At 38.1% G+C, this 17,120-nt stretch overlaps 1 protein-coding gene across 3 annotated transcripts in view; it reads left to right on the top strand.

Moving 5' to 3' along the window:
* LOC133648407 (homeobox protein Meis2-like) overlaps positions 1-17,120 on the top strand; it is a 100,805-nt gene that overhangs the window by 3,033 nt on the left and 80,652 nt on the right. For all 3 annotated transcript variants that reach the window (XM_062044461.1, XM_062044460.1, XM_062044462.1), the window contains 4 exons: positions 1-39; positions 1,469-1,519; positions 1,798-1,944; positions 7,847-7,961. The exon at positions 1-39 is cut by the window's left edge and continues 12 nt beyond it. In XM_062044461.1, coding sequence (XP_061900445.1) covers positions 1-39; positions 1,469-1,519; positions 1,798-1,944; positions 7,847-7,961 — 352 coding nt within the window. The remainder of the gene's footprint in view (positions 40-1,468; positions 1,520-1,797; positions 1,945-7,846; positions 7,962-17,120) is intronic.

Genomic DNA, 17,120 nt, shown 5'->3' with positions numbered 1-17,120 from the left:
AAGCCTTTATTTTCGTCAAACCCAGAATTGGATAACTTGGTGAGTTTTTACCTTTATTTTTTGTCCTTTAAACATTTTTTCAAGTGTCAGAAGTGTGCATACAACATGATACATCACAATTTCCAGTTTCTCTATTCAACATGTTCGAAAAGGAGTAGGAAGAAGCAGAGTTTATTTAATCCTACCCTTTTTCCTTTACATAGCAGTTGCTAACACTTTTATTCACTGCCTGTTCTCAATGTATTCACAATATACTCCATAAGTAATAACATTAAAAATAAATAAATAGATAAATAATAATTTGTGAAGTACGTTATATTTCCTATGGTGAGATAAATAAGATTATCCAGAAAATAAATGGATGGATGGAATAAATTCAGAATGTTTATCATGGTTCTTCTTCTTTGTACTTTGTAAACACTTTAAGTTTGAAGAGTTTCTTGAATTGAATCATTTTGGTGCATTGTTTGATTTCTTTGCTTAATCCATTCCATAATTTAATTCCACATGCTGATATACTGAATGTCTTAAGTGTTGTATGAGCATACAAATGTTTAAAATTACATTTTATTTATCCTCTTTTGTTGAGAAGAATTGTTGTATATTCTTGGGTAGCAGGTTATAGTTTGCTTTGTGTATAATTTTAGCTGTTTGCAAATTCACTATGTCGTGGAATTTCAGTATTTTTGATTCAATTAATAAAGGGTTTGTATGTTCTCTATATCCAACATTGTATATTATTCTAATTGATCTTTTTTGTAACACCGATAATGAATGAAGTGTACTTTTGTATTTCCCCATATTTCTGCACAGTAGCTCAGATATGGTAACACTAGTGAGCAGTAGAGAATATGAAGTGATTTTTGGTCCAATGCATGCTTAGCTTTATTCATTATTGACGTGTTTCTTGCTAATTTATGTTGTATATTTTTTATATGAGATTTCCAGTTCATTTTATCATCAATCATTATACCTAGAAATTTGGTTTAATTTACTCTTTCAATTTCTATTCCGTCTATTTGTATTTGTGTTTGACTTTCTCTTCTACTGTTACCAAATAGCGTTATTTTAGTTTTACTGAGATTCAAAGATAGTCTGTTTTTGTCAAACCATCTTTCCTCTTGTTTCACTTTCCTGAAGAACATTGAGTTGGAATCCTTTACTCCAGTTTTGGTCCAATATTTACAAAGTAATTATTGAAGCTTTCAACTACTTCCTTCATGTTGTCATTATATACGTTTCCGTCTGAGAAGTATTGGGGGTAATCCCTCTTAGTGCCATTTTTAATAGTGCTTTTAAGGATGCCCCATGTTGTTCGAAACTGGCTTTGGGTAGCCTGTTTGGTATTGTAAAACATAATGAAATAACTATGAGATATATTATAAGATATTTATTTTATGAATACAAACAAAAAATTCATGTTTTAAAGAGTTGTCGCCATTGTTGATTGCTCTCTGATGTCTTTCAGATGATTCAAGCCATCCAAGTGCTACGCTTTCATCTACTGGAGTTAGAGAAGGTCAGTATCATTTTGATGTATTTTAAAGACAAAAAAAGTAGTATTTTAGCGATGTATTTGTGGGGGAAATTTGGCAAAGGTCCTAAAAATGACGACGCAGCAAAGTTAGTCAAGGCATGCTTGGATGAGGAAGACGATGACCTCAAGACCAATACTCTCACCGACGCACTAACTATGTCTGGTCTTTCCAGAAGTTGCAAAATCATGCATTTTTTCTAAAGACGTGGGCGTGACAAAATAAGTGATGATAAAGTTGTGTATCGTTTTGTGTATTGCAGGTCCACGAGCTCTGTGATAACTTTTGCCATCGCTACATCAGCTGCCTGAAGGGCAAAATGCCCATCGACCTGGTCATCGAGGAGCGAGACGTTTGCAAGTCGGACTTTGACGACCTGTCGGGATCCTCTACCAACCTTGGAGATCATGTGAGTTTTTCCAATATTCATAAGTCACGCTGTGAGAAACATTACACATGTAGAACACTTTTGATCATGAATTTTACAACGCAAGCATGGGAAGAATAGTACAAACCCCAAAACCAGTGAAGTTGGCACGTTGTGTAAATGGTAAATAAAAACAGAATACAATGATTTGAAAATCTTTTCCAACTTATATTAAATTGAATAAACTGCAAAGACAAGATATTTAACTTTCGAACTGAGAAACTTAGTTATTTTTTGCAAATATTAGCTCATTTGGAATTTGATGCCTGCAACATGTTTCAAAAAAGCTGGCACAAGTGCTAAAAAAGACTGAGAAAGTTGAGGAATGCTCATCAAACACTTATTTGGAACATCCCGCAGGTGAACAGGCTAATTGGGAACAGGTGGGTGCCATGATTGGGTATAAAAGCAGCTTCCATGAAATGCTCAGTCATTCACAAACAAGGATGGGGCGAGGGTCACCACTTTGTGAACAAATGCGTGAGCAAATTGTCAAACAGTTTAAGAACAACATTTCTCAACGAGCTATTGCAAGGAATTTAGGGATTTCACCATCTACGGCCCGTAATATCATCAAAAGGTTCGGAGAATATGCTTTCATGTACTCATGTTTATGTTGTTGACCCTACCTTTGGCACTGATGGTGAAAATTATTAATATGGTTAGATCAGACACACACACGCACACACACACACACGCACACACACACACACACACACACACACACACACACACACACACACACACACACACACACACACACACACACACACACACACACACACACACACACACACACACACACACACACACACACACACACGCACACTCTTCACACTCTCAAGAGCTGGCACCTGTTTTCAGTTGCAAAGATGCAACATGCAAGTCTATCTGTAATATATATTTTATAAATATATCAGATGTACTCCAGTGCCGTTTAAAACATATACAATTATTATAATAATGATTGTAATCTTCACCAAAATTCTTAATTTTAATTAATTTTTTCATCATTTGACAACTTACATTAAGCCAGAGATTCTCAAACCACCTCTGAAAACACTTGGCTTTCCAACTACCACCATATTGACCAACATTGATGTACAGTAGCGTAGTAGGCCTAAGTATTCATTAGAAACCAGGCAGAGGTTTTATTCAACAAGTATATTTCATATTTTTGGCGTGGCGAAGTTGGTAGAGTGGCCGTGCCAGCAATCGGAGGGTTGCTGGTTACTGGGGTTCAATCCCCACCTTCTACCATCCTAGTCATGTCCGTTGTGTCCTTGGGCAAGACATTTCACCCTTGCTCCTGATTGGTGCTGGTTAGCGCCTTGCATGGCAGCTCCCGCCATCAGTGTGTGAATGTGTGTGTGAATGTGGAAATACTGTCAAAGCGCTTTGAGTACCTTGAAGGTAGAAAAGCGCTATACAAGTATAACCCATTTATCATTTATTATTAGTGTTGTCCCGATACCAATATTTTGGTACCGGTACCAAAATGTATTTTGATACTTTTCGATACTTTTCTAGATAAAGGGGACCACAAAAAATGTAATTATTGGCTTTATTTGAACAAAAAAATCTTATGGTACATTAAACACATGTTTCTTATTGCAGGTTTGTCCTTAAATAAAATAGTGTCATTTATAATTCTATTATTTTGTGAAAATTATTAAGAACAAGTGGTAGAAAATTAATTATTAATCTACTTGTTCATTTACTGTTAATATCTGCTTACTTTCTCTTTAAACATAATCTAGCTACACTTCTGTTAAAATGTAATAATCACTTACCGGTATTCTTCTGTTGTTTGGATGCTTTACATTAGTTTTGGATAATACCGGTACTTTTTAGAGGTGGTATAGTATCGAATATGATTCATTAGTATTCGCGGTACTCTACTATGGCGGTACAACCCTACACGAGATAGAGCATGCGTACCATTAGTGGTGCAGGGGTAGAAAATGGATGGATGGATCATAATCCCAAGTGTCTCCCCACTTTACCCAAATTCCTTATTTTCCAGCATTTCAGATCTGCTTTCATGCACAAATTGCCGTCTCTGGTTTCATGCAAATGTTTGGATTTAAGTTTTGAACTCAAATGGTTTGGAAATAAAACACGGACTACACAAAAGCCAGACTTGGCACAATGCTAGTAGCAAACAAACAAGGGAACATAGAATTTAGTGGCACAAGCCCAATTGTAGCTGGGATAGGCTCCAGCGCCCCCTGCGACCCCAAAGGGAATAAGCGGTAGAAAATGGATGGATGGAAATAAAGAACGCGGGGAAACCATGAGGACTATTCTGGTGCCTTCCTGGTGTGGACGCAGGCCTTATGAATGATGGTAATGCTACGGTTACATCCACCTACCTCTAGTCAAACTGCCTGCAAACAAATCACAGTTGAGTGACATCCTGTACAGTTTGTTCCACTTGCTTACACACTAAATTTTAAATTTTTCCACACTTAAAAAATTCTACACACAGTAAGCAAAAACGCTGTGTCTAATATTAGGCATAGACTGGTTGGGCAAACTCCCATGCACCCTCAAGGACCCTGCCGAGAGTATAGAGCTGGTCCACAGTTCCAGGACCAGGACGAAAACCGCACTGTTCCTCCTGAATCCGAGGTTTGACTATCCAGCGTAGCCTCCTCTCCAGTACATCTAAAAAGACCTCACCGGGAAGGCTGAGGAGTGTGATCCCACGATAGTTGGAACACACCCTCCGGTTCCCCTTCTGAAAGAGAAGAACCACCACCCCAGTCTGACAATCCAGAGGTACCGCCCCCGATGTCCACGCGATGTTGCAGAGTCTTGTCAACCAAGACAGCCCCACAGCATCCAGAGCCTTAAGGAACTCCGGGCGGATCTCATCCACCCCCGGGGCCTTGCTACCGAGGAGCTTTTTAACTACCTCAGAAATAGGAGAGCCCACCACAGATTCCCCAGGAACTGATTCCTCATGGAAGACGTGTTGGTGGGATTAAGGAGGTCTTCGAAGTATTCCCTCCACCGATCCACAACATCCGCAGTCGAGGTCAGCAGAACACCATACATGGTATACCGGTATTAGCATAGTACCGCGATACTAATGAATCATATTCGGTACTATACCGCCTGTAAAAAGTACCGGTCCTCCACCACTGCGCACCTCTATCGTCGTCACGTCATGTCATTGCTGGTTTACGAGCAGAGGAGCATGTTCGGCAGCGCACAATCACATAATACTTACAAGCAGACACAGTGTGTAGACAGAAAAGGGAGAAGGGACGCATTTTGGCCTAAAAACTAAAGATAAAGGTGAAGTTAGAACACTGAAACGTCCTCAGGAAGAGGTGCTTTAAGACATGGCTAGCTAGCTTGCGGCTAAAGTCCATCCGCAGTCGGCAGTGGTTTAGCTACTTCTAAATCACTAATCCTCGCCTCCATGGCGACAAATAAAGTAAGTTTCTTACAAGTATCATCCCTGCAGGACGAGGAATAGCTAAACATGCTTCACTACACACCGTAGCTCACTGGCGTCACAATGTAAACAAACGCCATTGGTGGATCTACACCTGACATCCACTGTAATGATACCAAGTACAAGAGCATATCTAGTCGATACTACTATGATTATGTTGATATTTTTTTATCATCACAACATCTTCTTTCGTTTTTTTAAAATTCATATTATGTTTATAAACTCAGGAAATATGTCCCTGGACACATGAGGACTTTGAATATGACCAATGTATGATCCTGTAATGACTTGGTATCGGATTGATACCCAAATTTGTAGTATCATCCAAAACTAATGTAAAGTAACAAACAACAGAAGAATAAGTGATTATTACATTTTAACAAAAGTGTAGATAGAACGAAAGTAAGCAGATATTAACAGTAAATGAACAAGTAGATTAATAATTCATTTTCTACTACTTGTCCTTAATCATTTTTACAAAATAATAGAATGATAAATGACACAATATGTTACTGCACACATCAGCAGACTAATTAGGAGCCTTTGTTTGCTTACTTACTACTAAAAGAAAAGTTGTCTGGTATGTTCCCTATTTCATTTAAGGACAAACTTGCAATAAGAAACATATGTTTAATGTACCCTAAGATTTTTTGTTAAAATAAAGCCAATAATGCCATTTTTAGTGGTCCGCTTTATTTAGAAAAGTATCGAAAAATACCGAAATACATTTTGGTACTGTTACCGGTACCAAAATATTGGTATCGGGACAACACTAGTCCGAACCTACACACTGCAAAAAGTCAGTGTTAAAAAACAAGAAAAAAAAATACAAAAATGAGGGGTATTTTATTTAAACTAAGCAAAATTATCCGCCAATAGAACAAGAACATTTGGCATGCCAAGACTTTCCAAAGCAAGTAAAATATGCTAACCCCAATGAACCCAAAAATACCTTAAAATAAGTATATTCTCACTAATAACAACTGTACTACTATATGAGTACATATTTTCTATTGTTTCATTGAAAATAAAACAGCAAAGTCCATTTGGCTGTTATCCTTTTTAATATGAGACACAATTGTGTCAAAGTCATGATTTTGTTTTTCATGCTTGAAATAAGAAATTATTACTTTTAAAAAGTAGTTTTATACTTGTGAGTGTTGATGACACAGCTTTGCAAGAATTGATGTTTCAGTTTCAAGCATGTTTTACTCAATATAGGTCATAAAATCTCAGCAACAAGCTGTAATATCTTACTGAGATAATTTAGGACCAAAACCCTTAAAACAAGTAAAACACTAACATAAAGTGTTAGTGAGAAGAATGATCTTATCAGACATAAAACAAGCAAATATCACCCTTATTTGAGGTATTTAATGATATTTAATGTTACTTAGATTTCAGTTTTTGCAATGCATCCTGGGTGACCTGTGTGGTCAAGCAGAGGATCGTAGGTGGTCTTCATCCAGGTGTATAAATGTGAATGAGTGTTTCCGTCAGTCTCCCCCAGGGCTACTGTGGCCTCACATGTAGCTCACCACCATATATGTGTGAATGTGGAGTGAATGCATGATGGGTTCTCAGTTCTCTTAGAAGCACTTTGCATGTCTAGAAAAGAGCTACAAATCCAATCCATTATTATTATTATTACTAAGCAGTGCAGACAAAAACGTCTTCCTTGCTATTCCTCTTCATCGAGGTGCTGGTTGAAGTTTTCCAAGGGTTGTGCTTTTAAAAGGCTCAGTCCAACTAAATGCTACATATAAACAACATACAGTTTACTGTGCCGCTTTTATGTTTGCTTTGAACAGATGGGATGTAAGACCTTCATTAGCTTGATAAACGTGCAAACACATGGCGTTTCTTGAAGGAGCCGTGTTTACAGAAGACTTTTCATTCTTTTCTGCCCCGCTAAGAAAAGGGGGCATCGGTGAGAGGCCTCGTTCACACTGCGCTATTGTCCCGCTGCTTCTTGTTGTCATCTGCCGAGCTCTTCATCTGATCACCATCAGGCAAACAGCTGACGCAAAGAGGCTGAAGAGGCAGCTTTGCTGTTTGCTCCGGGGCTTATGGTAGTCTGAGTGCCCGGTCCGGCCCAGCTTCCCCATAAATACGAGGTCGCCGACTGGAGCGCTCACAGAGAGATTCCGGGTGTTGTTGGCTTCACATGCAGTACAGCGACAAATATACTGCAGTAGTAATACTTTTCAGGTCCACCACAGGCAGGATGGTAATCTTTTCTGTTTAACTCGCAATGCTAATCACCGTTTGCAGCCTTTGTAAAAGTGCATAATGGACCTCTTACTGGACCTCTTACTGGACCTTTCTCATCTATTTCCCTGTCCTTCCTCCCTTCTTTGCTCCATTTCCTTATCTCCTGTCCCCCGGTGTGTGGACCTTTCCCTGACCTCTCAGAACCCAGCATCCTGGAGAGACTTGGACGACGCCCACTCGACACCCTCGGTAGGGACCCCGGGCCCGTCCAGTGGGGGACACGTCTCTCAGAGTGGAGACAACACAAGTGAACTCGGTAAGAGACCGCCGAGCTTTCCTCCACATAAAAGCTTTTGACTTTTCCGTCATCCTGCCGCCATTATTTTATTCATCCCTCGATCGAAACACCATCCTGATTCCTTGAGAAGTAATACAAATTAAAGTCATACAGGAGGACTGAATACTTACTTGATCCTTATACAAAACATCACTTGTACATGGTGTAGAAAGTACTGTTGCCAAACACAGTGGTAGGACATTTCTGTAGTGTATTGTGGTTTCTTGCACTTGTATTTTCTTGTAGTGGTAGTACTTGTGATACTCAAAAAGTTTGTCAGTGGTTTTGATTGAAACTTTTATTAGTAGATTGCACAATACAGTACATATTCCGTACAATTGACCACTAAATGGTAACACCCGAATACGTTTTTCAACTTGTGGGTCCACTTTAATCAATTCATGGTGATGTTGTGGTTGGATTCATATTCAACATTTCAAGTACACTTGATGACAAACACCTCCATTTTGCTGTCATGTGACCACATCGCATTCTCCTTGTGGTTTTGTGTGACGTACTCATTGAAGTGTTGATTGTCAAACTTGTAGTCCATTCTAGTCTTGTGCAGGTCTACAATTGGGACATATTTGACTGCTTTTTGGTCTTGCCCATGATGGTGTAGAGCAGGGAAGTCCCAAGTTTTTGATGGTTTTCAAGCTCTGGCTTGTCCTTGGCACTAACCAAAGACTGCACTGTATTTATTTGCTGAGTAGACGTGTAGCGCCATAAACACTGTGTGTCTATCGGTACGGCTCTATAGCAAACCAAAGCTTCTGTACTGAAAAATCTGGTTACAAATGTACAGTATATATACCTGATACGGCCCGCCAGCATCCAAAATCCGGCCCGCGGGAAGTCCCAAGCTTTAAAAAGTAAAACATAAAAAATAAAAATAAAAATAAAAATAATATTTTTTATTATTATTTTTAAAAATATGTCCTTTTTTATCAATTTTCTACCGCTTTTTACTCTCGGTGTCCTAGCCGCTAAGGCAAATCATTTTGTCTAAAAATGCATTTTAGGAGACACCGAGAGTAACAAGCGGTAGAAAATGGATTACAAAGGACAGATTTAAAAAAAATATAATAAGAAAAATAAAAACAAATGAAATAAAAATTAACTTGGGACTTCCTGCGGGCCGGATTTTGGAAGTTTAAAAAAATAAATTAATGTTTTTTTAAATTTTTTATTATTTTTTTAAATCTGTCCTTTCTAATCCATTTTCTACCGCTAGTTACTCTCGGTGTCTCCTAGTCGCTCAGGTAAATCATATTGTCTAAAAATGCATTTTCCCATCGATAACGGGACATCATCGCGCTCTGAATGTATATATACATATATATATATATACATACATACATAAGGCCCGGCCCCCAGCCAATTTTTTTTAACCCAATTCGGCCCCAGTGTCAAAAAGTTTGGGGAACCCTGGTGTAGAGGTTTGAATGAAGAGTGTTTGTGTGACAGGTGTATTTTGTACATGTGTGTGGATGGTTGTCTATCTGTGTTGGCCCTACGATGAAGTTGTGACTTGCGCAGGGTGTACCCCACCTTCCACCTGAGTGCAGCTGGGATAGGCTCCAGCATTCCCTGCGACCCCGGGAGGAATGAGCAGCAGAAAATAGATGGATGGATTGAGTTGAAATTAAGAGTACTTTCTCAAAAGAGACACGACTCATGTGTGTTTTTCATGAGTACACAACTACTTTGTTGTGTTTTTATGTAGCTCATGGGTCTTCATACTTGAATACATTCTGTGCATTAACCTCTTAAACCCTTGAGAAACTTGTTAGAAAAAAAAAAAAATACAGTACAGGCCAAAAGTTTGGACACACCTTTTCATTCAATGTGTTTTCTTGATTTTCATGACTATTTACATTGTAGTTTGTCACTGAAGGCATCAAAACTATGAATGAACACATGTGGAGTTACGTACTTAACAAAAAAAGGTGAAATTACTGAAAACTTGTTTTATATTCTAGTTTCTTCAAAATAGCCACCCTTTGCTCTGATTACTTTTTTGCACACTCTTGGGATTCTCTCGATGAGCTTCAAGATGTAGTCACATGGGAGGGTTTTCACTTCACAGGTGTCATAGTTTTGATGCTTTCAGTGACAATCTACAATGTAAATAGTCATGACAATAAAGAAAATGCATTGAAATGAGAAGGTGTGTCCAAACTTTGGGCATTTGGCCTGTACTGTATATATATATATATATAGTCAAGGTTTAAAGCGGAATATACGTTAGGTCAGGAAAAAACACAGAGGCTATATCATCCCTACAAGCCTGTTTCGCAGGTTTCCCTTAAAATCCCCTGACGAGCAGGGAATATATATATATATATATATATATACTTTTTTGCACACTCTTGGCATTCTCTCGATGAGCTTCAAGAAGTAGTCGCCTGAAAGGGCTTTCATTTTTTTAATTTTCATGACTATTTACATCGTAGATTGTCCCTGAAGGCATCAAAACTATGACACCGTGAAGTGAAAACCCTTTCAGGTGACTACCACTTAAAGGCCTACTGAAACCCACTACTACCGACCACGCAGTCTGATAGTTTATATATCAATGATGAATTCTTAACATTGAAACACATGCCAATACGGCCGGGTTAACTTATAAAGTGCAATTTTAAAATTCCCGCCACATTTCCGGTTGAAAAACTCCTTTGGATATGATTTATGCGCGTGACGTCACAAAATCCATGGAAGTGGTTGTACCCCATCGACCCGATACAAAAACCTCTTGTTTTCTTCGACAAAATTCCACAGTATTCTGGACATCTGTGTTGGTGAATCTTTTGCAATTTGTTTAATGAACAATGGAGGCTGCAAAGAAGAACGTTGTTGGTGGGATCGATCGGTGTATTAGCGGCTAAGTACAATACTTACAGCAACACAACAAGGACTAGCAGACGCCTAGCCGATGCTTGCCGCCAAACCCACGGATGAAGTCCTTCGTCGCGCCGTCGATCGCTGGAACGCAGGTGAGCACGGCTGTTGATGGGAAGATGAGGGCTGGCTGGCGTAGGTGGAGCGCTAATGTTTTTATCATAGTTCTGTGAGGTCCGGTTGCTAAGTTGCTAAATTAGCCTTAGCGTCGTTAGCAACAGCATTGTTAAGCCTTACCAGGCTGAGAATTTTTAACTGTGTAGTTACATGTACATGGTTTAATAGTATTGTTGATCTTCTGTCTATCCTTCCAGTCAGGGGTTTATTTCTTTTGTTTCTATCTTCATTTGAGAACGATGCTATCACGTTAGCTCAGTAGCTAAGTGTGTCACCGATGTATTGTCGTGGGGATAAAAGTCACTTTAAATGTCCATTTCGCGTGCTCGACTCTCATTTTCAAGAGGATATAGTATCCGAGGTGGTTTAAAATACAAATCTGTGATCCACAATAGAAAAAGGAGAGAGTGTGGAATCCAATGAGCCAGCTTGTACCTAAGTTACGGTCAGAGCGAAAAAAGATACGTCCATCACTGCCTCTCTAGTCCTTCACTGTAACGTTCCTCATCTACGAATCTTTCATCCTCGCTCAAATTAATGGGGTAATCGTCGCTTTGTCGCTCCGAATCTCTCGCTCCATTGTAAACAATGGGGAATTGTGAGGAATACTAGCTCCTGTGACGTCACGATACTTCCGGTACAGGCAAGGCTTTTTTTATCAGCGAGCAAAAGTTGCGAACTTTATCGTCGATTTTCTCTACTAAATCCTTTCAGCAAAAATATGGCAATATCGCAAAATGATCAAGTATGACACATAGAATGGATCTGCTATTCCCGTTTAACTAAAAAAAAAAAAAAATTTCAGTAGGCCTTTAAAGGTCATCCAGAGAATGCCAAGAGTGTGCAAAGCAGTAATCAGATTAAAGGGTGGCTATTTTGAAGAAACTACAATATAAAACATGTTTTCAGTTATTTCACCTTTTTTTTTTTGTTAAGTACATAACTCCACATGTGTTCATTCATAGTTTTGATGCCTTCAGTGACAATCTACAATGTGAATAGTCATGAAAATAAAGAAAACCCATTGAATGAGGAGAAAGTGTGTCCAACCTTTTGACCTGTACTGCATATATATAACAAAATAAATTATATATTGTGTATGTTTTTACACGGTCAATATATGCAAACATATCAAAACAAAACATCCAAGCTTTGCATTATATTGTAGGTGGAACAAGCATGTTATTGTAATATTTACAAATATATCTCATTAACATTAAATATAGTTTATTTTTTATAATATGCCAATTAGGGATGTCCGATAATATCGGCCTGCCGATATTATCGGCCGATAAATGCGTTAAAATGTAATATCGGAAATTATCGGTATCGGTTTTTTATTATCTGTATCGGTTTTTTTTATTATTTTTTTTAAATTTTTTTTATTAAATCAACATAAAAAACACAAGATACACTTACAATTAGTGCACCAACCCAAAAAACCTCCCTCCCCCCATTTCTTTCTGTTATCAATATATTCTGGTTCCTACATTATATATCAATATATATCAATACAGTCTGCAAGGGATACAGTCTGTAAGCACACATGATTGTGCGTGCTGTTGGTCCACTAATAGTACTAACCTTTAACACTTCATTTTACTCATTTTCATTAATTACTAGTTTCTATGTAACTGTTTTTATATTGTTTTACTTTCTTTTTTATTCAAGAAAATGTTTTTAATTTAGTTATCTTATTTTTTTTTTTTTTTTTAAAAAGTACCTTATCTTCACCATACCTGGTTGTCCAAATTAGGCATAATAATGTGTTGATTCCACGACTGCATATATCGGTTGATATCGGTATCGGTTGATATCGGTATCGGTAATTAAAGAGTTGGACAATATCGATATCGGCAAAAAGCCATTATCGGACATCCCTAATGCCAATATAAACTGGCTGGGGCACAAAAAAAACGTCACAAATTCCTGCTGTAGATGAGCATTCCGTCTCTTTCTTTGGGTCAGAATTGAAGCTAAATGTTAATTGGTGAAGAGCACTGACATAAGAGGGATCAAGAGATGTTTTGCTGTTCGTCTGTGGCACTTTTTGTCATAACCGATGTGCTAATTGCTAATTGTTTTTGTTTTTCTCCCCTTTGGGCCGAGTAAAAATAGCACAGGCTTTAAAGCGACTTTCCACCGTGTGCCCATCAGGCATCAGTGAACAGAGCAGTGGCCAGAACAATAGGGAGGATGCTTCGCAAGACAACAGAAACTGAGAGGATTAAGAAGACAATCAGAAGCATATCAATATATATATATTTTTTAAAGCATATTTCTCACCTTCAACATGGGAAGAGTTTGTGGATGCTGCTAACTTCATTGTCGCCGGTGGAAGTTTTATGTGGGCAAAGGCTTTTTTTTTAGATAACAGTGGGGGGGAAAAAACTCAAGGTCCATGGCCTTTTGACCTAAGAAAGAATACATTGAGGATGGGGGTGCACCAAGCCCCCCGTGGGGATGCAAGGACAGAGCATTTTTATGTATGAGGAACAAAGGGAGAGCGGAGAGCAGAATGATCAGAGTTGTGGTTGCTGCAGTGGGGCTGGCTGCATGATACCTGCTGAGGCTCCCTGGGCTTGGGCTTTAGTTCCTGGCTGGGACACAAGGAATCAAACACGACATGAGAAGAGAAAAACTACCCTTGAATAAGGCATCCATGGACTTCTTCTTGGTATTGTCTTTAATGGAAGGACACGTTTTCAAATAACCGGGTCACATTTAAACCGACCAGCGTCCATGTTTTCCAAAAACACGTGTTTCCTCCCACTGTGTTGTTAAAACAATCCCAGCTAATGTGTCACTTTCAGCATCTGAAGTGAAGTGCATTACATTTATATAGCGCTTTTCTCTAGTGACTCAAAGCGCTTCACATAGTGAAACCTTCTCTAAGTTCCATTTAAACCAGTGTGGGTGGCATTAGGAGCAGGTGGGATGGCGGAATTGGGGATCGATCCTGGAACCCTTAAGTTGCTGGCCCAGCTGCTCTACCAACCAAGCCACGCCACACCAAATCATATGCCATGTTACCTTTGTCCAATCAGAGGCCTGGATAATTAACCACAACTGACTTGGTAACGTTACAAATACCGATGGGTACCTTTAACATTTAAAACAACACGGTACCAAGTCCTGGTGCCTGGGGATCAATATCGGTACTCAATGGTACCAATTGTTGGTACTTCTGTGTGTTCATGTGGAAATAAATTTTGATTTGTTTAATAACAAAATCATGTTTTTTACTATTTAATACGGGGGTCCCCAAACTTTTTGACCCAGGGGCCTGATTGAGTTAAAAAATGTGGCCAGGGGCCGGGCTATATATATATATATATATATATATATATATATATATATATATATATATATATATATATATATATATATATATATATATATATATATATATATATATATATATATATATATATATATATATATATATATATATATATATATATATATATATATTTGGTTTCATTGCAGATTACACTACTTTTTTATCATATGTCCACTGATGTTTAAAAACTGTACACACGGAGTCTATTTTACTTTTCCCCAACGATTTCGCCATTTGTTTTCCTCGTGCACTAATTAACCGAAAGAGCGAACACTTTCCGCACGCTCGCCTGACGCCGTGATGATGTCACATTATCGATGGGAAAATGCATTTCAAGACAATATGATTTGCCTAAGCTGCTCGGAGACCCTGAGAGTAACAAGCGGTAGAACAATGATTAAAGGATGGGCTAGAAAGGACAAATTAAAAAAATAATAATTAAAAAATATATATGTATTTTTTCTTTTACTCGGGACTACCGGCAGGCCGGATTTTGGACGCTGGGGGGGCCGTATCTGGCCCGCGGGCCGTAGTTTGGGGACCCCTGATTTAATATTTAACAGTGAGCTCATAATGATAACTGTCCTATCAAGTGGTTGGATTTTGTTTTCTTACACTTTTGAGTCTCATCTAAAATCAGTAGGCATTCTAATCAGTTTGTCCTCGGAGGAAGTCGTCTTTGCCATTAAGTTGAATGTGCCAGGCTTCTTTTTTGTTGAGTCTGACAAAGATTTTATAGAGTAAATATTCTACATACAGTATTACACATCAGCTGTCTGATTATAACATGCATCTTAGTAAATTAGCATCGAGCTTGTGCATTTACAAAAATGGAGCCTTACTTTTGAGCGCTTTCTATCCAGCCACGCTTGCTTTGTTGGAATGTACAATTGTACGGACCGTCCGGCTGAGTCCGCTATGAGTGCTTGAGAGCTTGTTTGCCTGGCAAGTGATTGAGTTGGTGCAGAGTCTGCAACCGGATGTGACGTCACGTGCAACAACGGTATTAACATATGGCGTCGTTTGATTTGACTTCATACGGTGCACGGTAGTACAGTACAGACGGAATTTAGTCGGTGGCTATAAAAGTACAGAATCTGTTACCCATCCTTACTTCAATACAGTGATGTATATATATATATGGGACTTGGTTGACAAATGTGTGTTAGCACTTCTCCTTCAACGAGATGGTCTACTTAACAATTAGACATCATGGTTACTGCACAGGTGGGCATTAGGTTGGTTTACAATACCGCAGTTTTGGTGGAGGGTATAATAAGTATGTTGACTGCAGGAAAGCCCATGATAACTATTACCCACAGTTGAAAGTCAATTTCTGTACCAATTTGTCTCCAAAGGCACTGCTCAGGGCAGACAGCTTGTTTGCCGCTGTTTGACGCTGTTTGCTGATGTCATCGTTATGATGGAGTGATCCATGGTGCTGGGGTTATGGTATGAGCAAAAATACAGGTGCCTTTTATTGATGGCATTTTGAATGTGCAGCGATACCGTGATGGGATCCTGAGGCGCGTTGTTGTACCATTCATCCACGAGCATCACCTAATGTTGCAGCGTGATAATGCAAGGGTGCTCCACTTCCTGCTTCACACAACTGTTAACAACATTTTTAAAAATAATGTTTTCTCCACAAGGGCGAAGTGCTTACTAAGACAGATTTAGACAGATTGATTCAATATTCATTGTGTGTGCGTAGAATCATGTTTACATCTCTGCGGTTCAGGTCCTAAAAAATGGGGGCAAAAACAAAAGTAATGAAATTAATTGGGTTGATTTAAAAAAAAAAAAAAATCATTTGGTTACTTAATTTGATCTGGTATTAGTTGAATGATAATTGATAATTGTTTGATTCGAACAACACAAATTAGATTCATTTTAGTTAATAAACAACTGATTTGTATTGTCCAAACCACAGGTGTCAAACTCAAGGCCCGGGGGCCTGATCTGGCCCGCGACATAATTTAATCTGGCCCGCAAACACCTGGAAATGATAAGTGTCAATAAACTACTTAATATATTCTCACTAAATGTAGTACATTGTTTTTCATTTTGACAGAAAACATTTATGTACTGCTTGAAATTGCACACCTTTTAAACTTTAATAGTATCCATTCTTGTAACAAATATTACAGTATATTATCATAATTTCCCAACATGTTTTTGTCTAAATAAAGATACTTAACTTTACAGCAAACTAAACATCAAATTAATAAAAATGACAATAATTATTATGGTGTTCTTTACAGCATATTACGGTAAATTGGAAAAAAAACTGCTGTTTTGTGCGTTAAAATTCTGTTGACTGAGCTGCCAGTTTTTGACTGTAAAATCTACAGTAGTTGTTTTTAACGGTGTATTACTGTAAATGGAAAGATGGTACATTTGTTTTCACGGTAGAAAAACTAGCAGCTAAGTTGCCAGAATAAAAAAAAACTTTTACAGTTTTTCCATGAACAATATAATGTTGTAAAAACACAACAAATCTGGCAACTAAGCTTTCAGTTTTTTCCGTAACCCCCACCCCCCCCAAAAAAACAGTTTTACTGTTTTTCCATTTACCGTAAAATGATGTAAAAAAAAAAACACACTATATTTTACAGTAAAATGTTGTAAATGTAAAGTTTTTACTGTAAAATCAACAGTCTACTTAAAACAATTTATGGAATGGATTGAGCAAAGAAATCAAACAATGTACTAATTCAATCCACTTCAAGAAACTCCTCAAACTTAAATTGTTTACAAAGTACAAAGAAGAAGAA

This window comes from Entelurus aequoreus, linkage group LG04 (genome assembly GCF_033978785.1).
Source record: "Entelurus aequoreus isolate RoL-2023_Sb linkage group LG04, RoL_Eaeq_v1.1, whole genome shotgun sequence".
NCBI classification, from domain to species: Eukaryota; Metazoa; Chordata; class Actinopteri; order Syngnathiformes; family Syngnathidae; genus Entelurus; species Entelurus aequoreus.
Note: the sequence above shows the minus strand (reverse complement) of the source record. Positions and strands in the feature narration are given on the sequence as shown.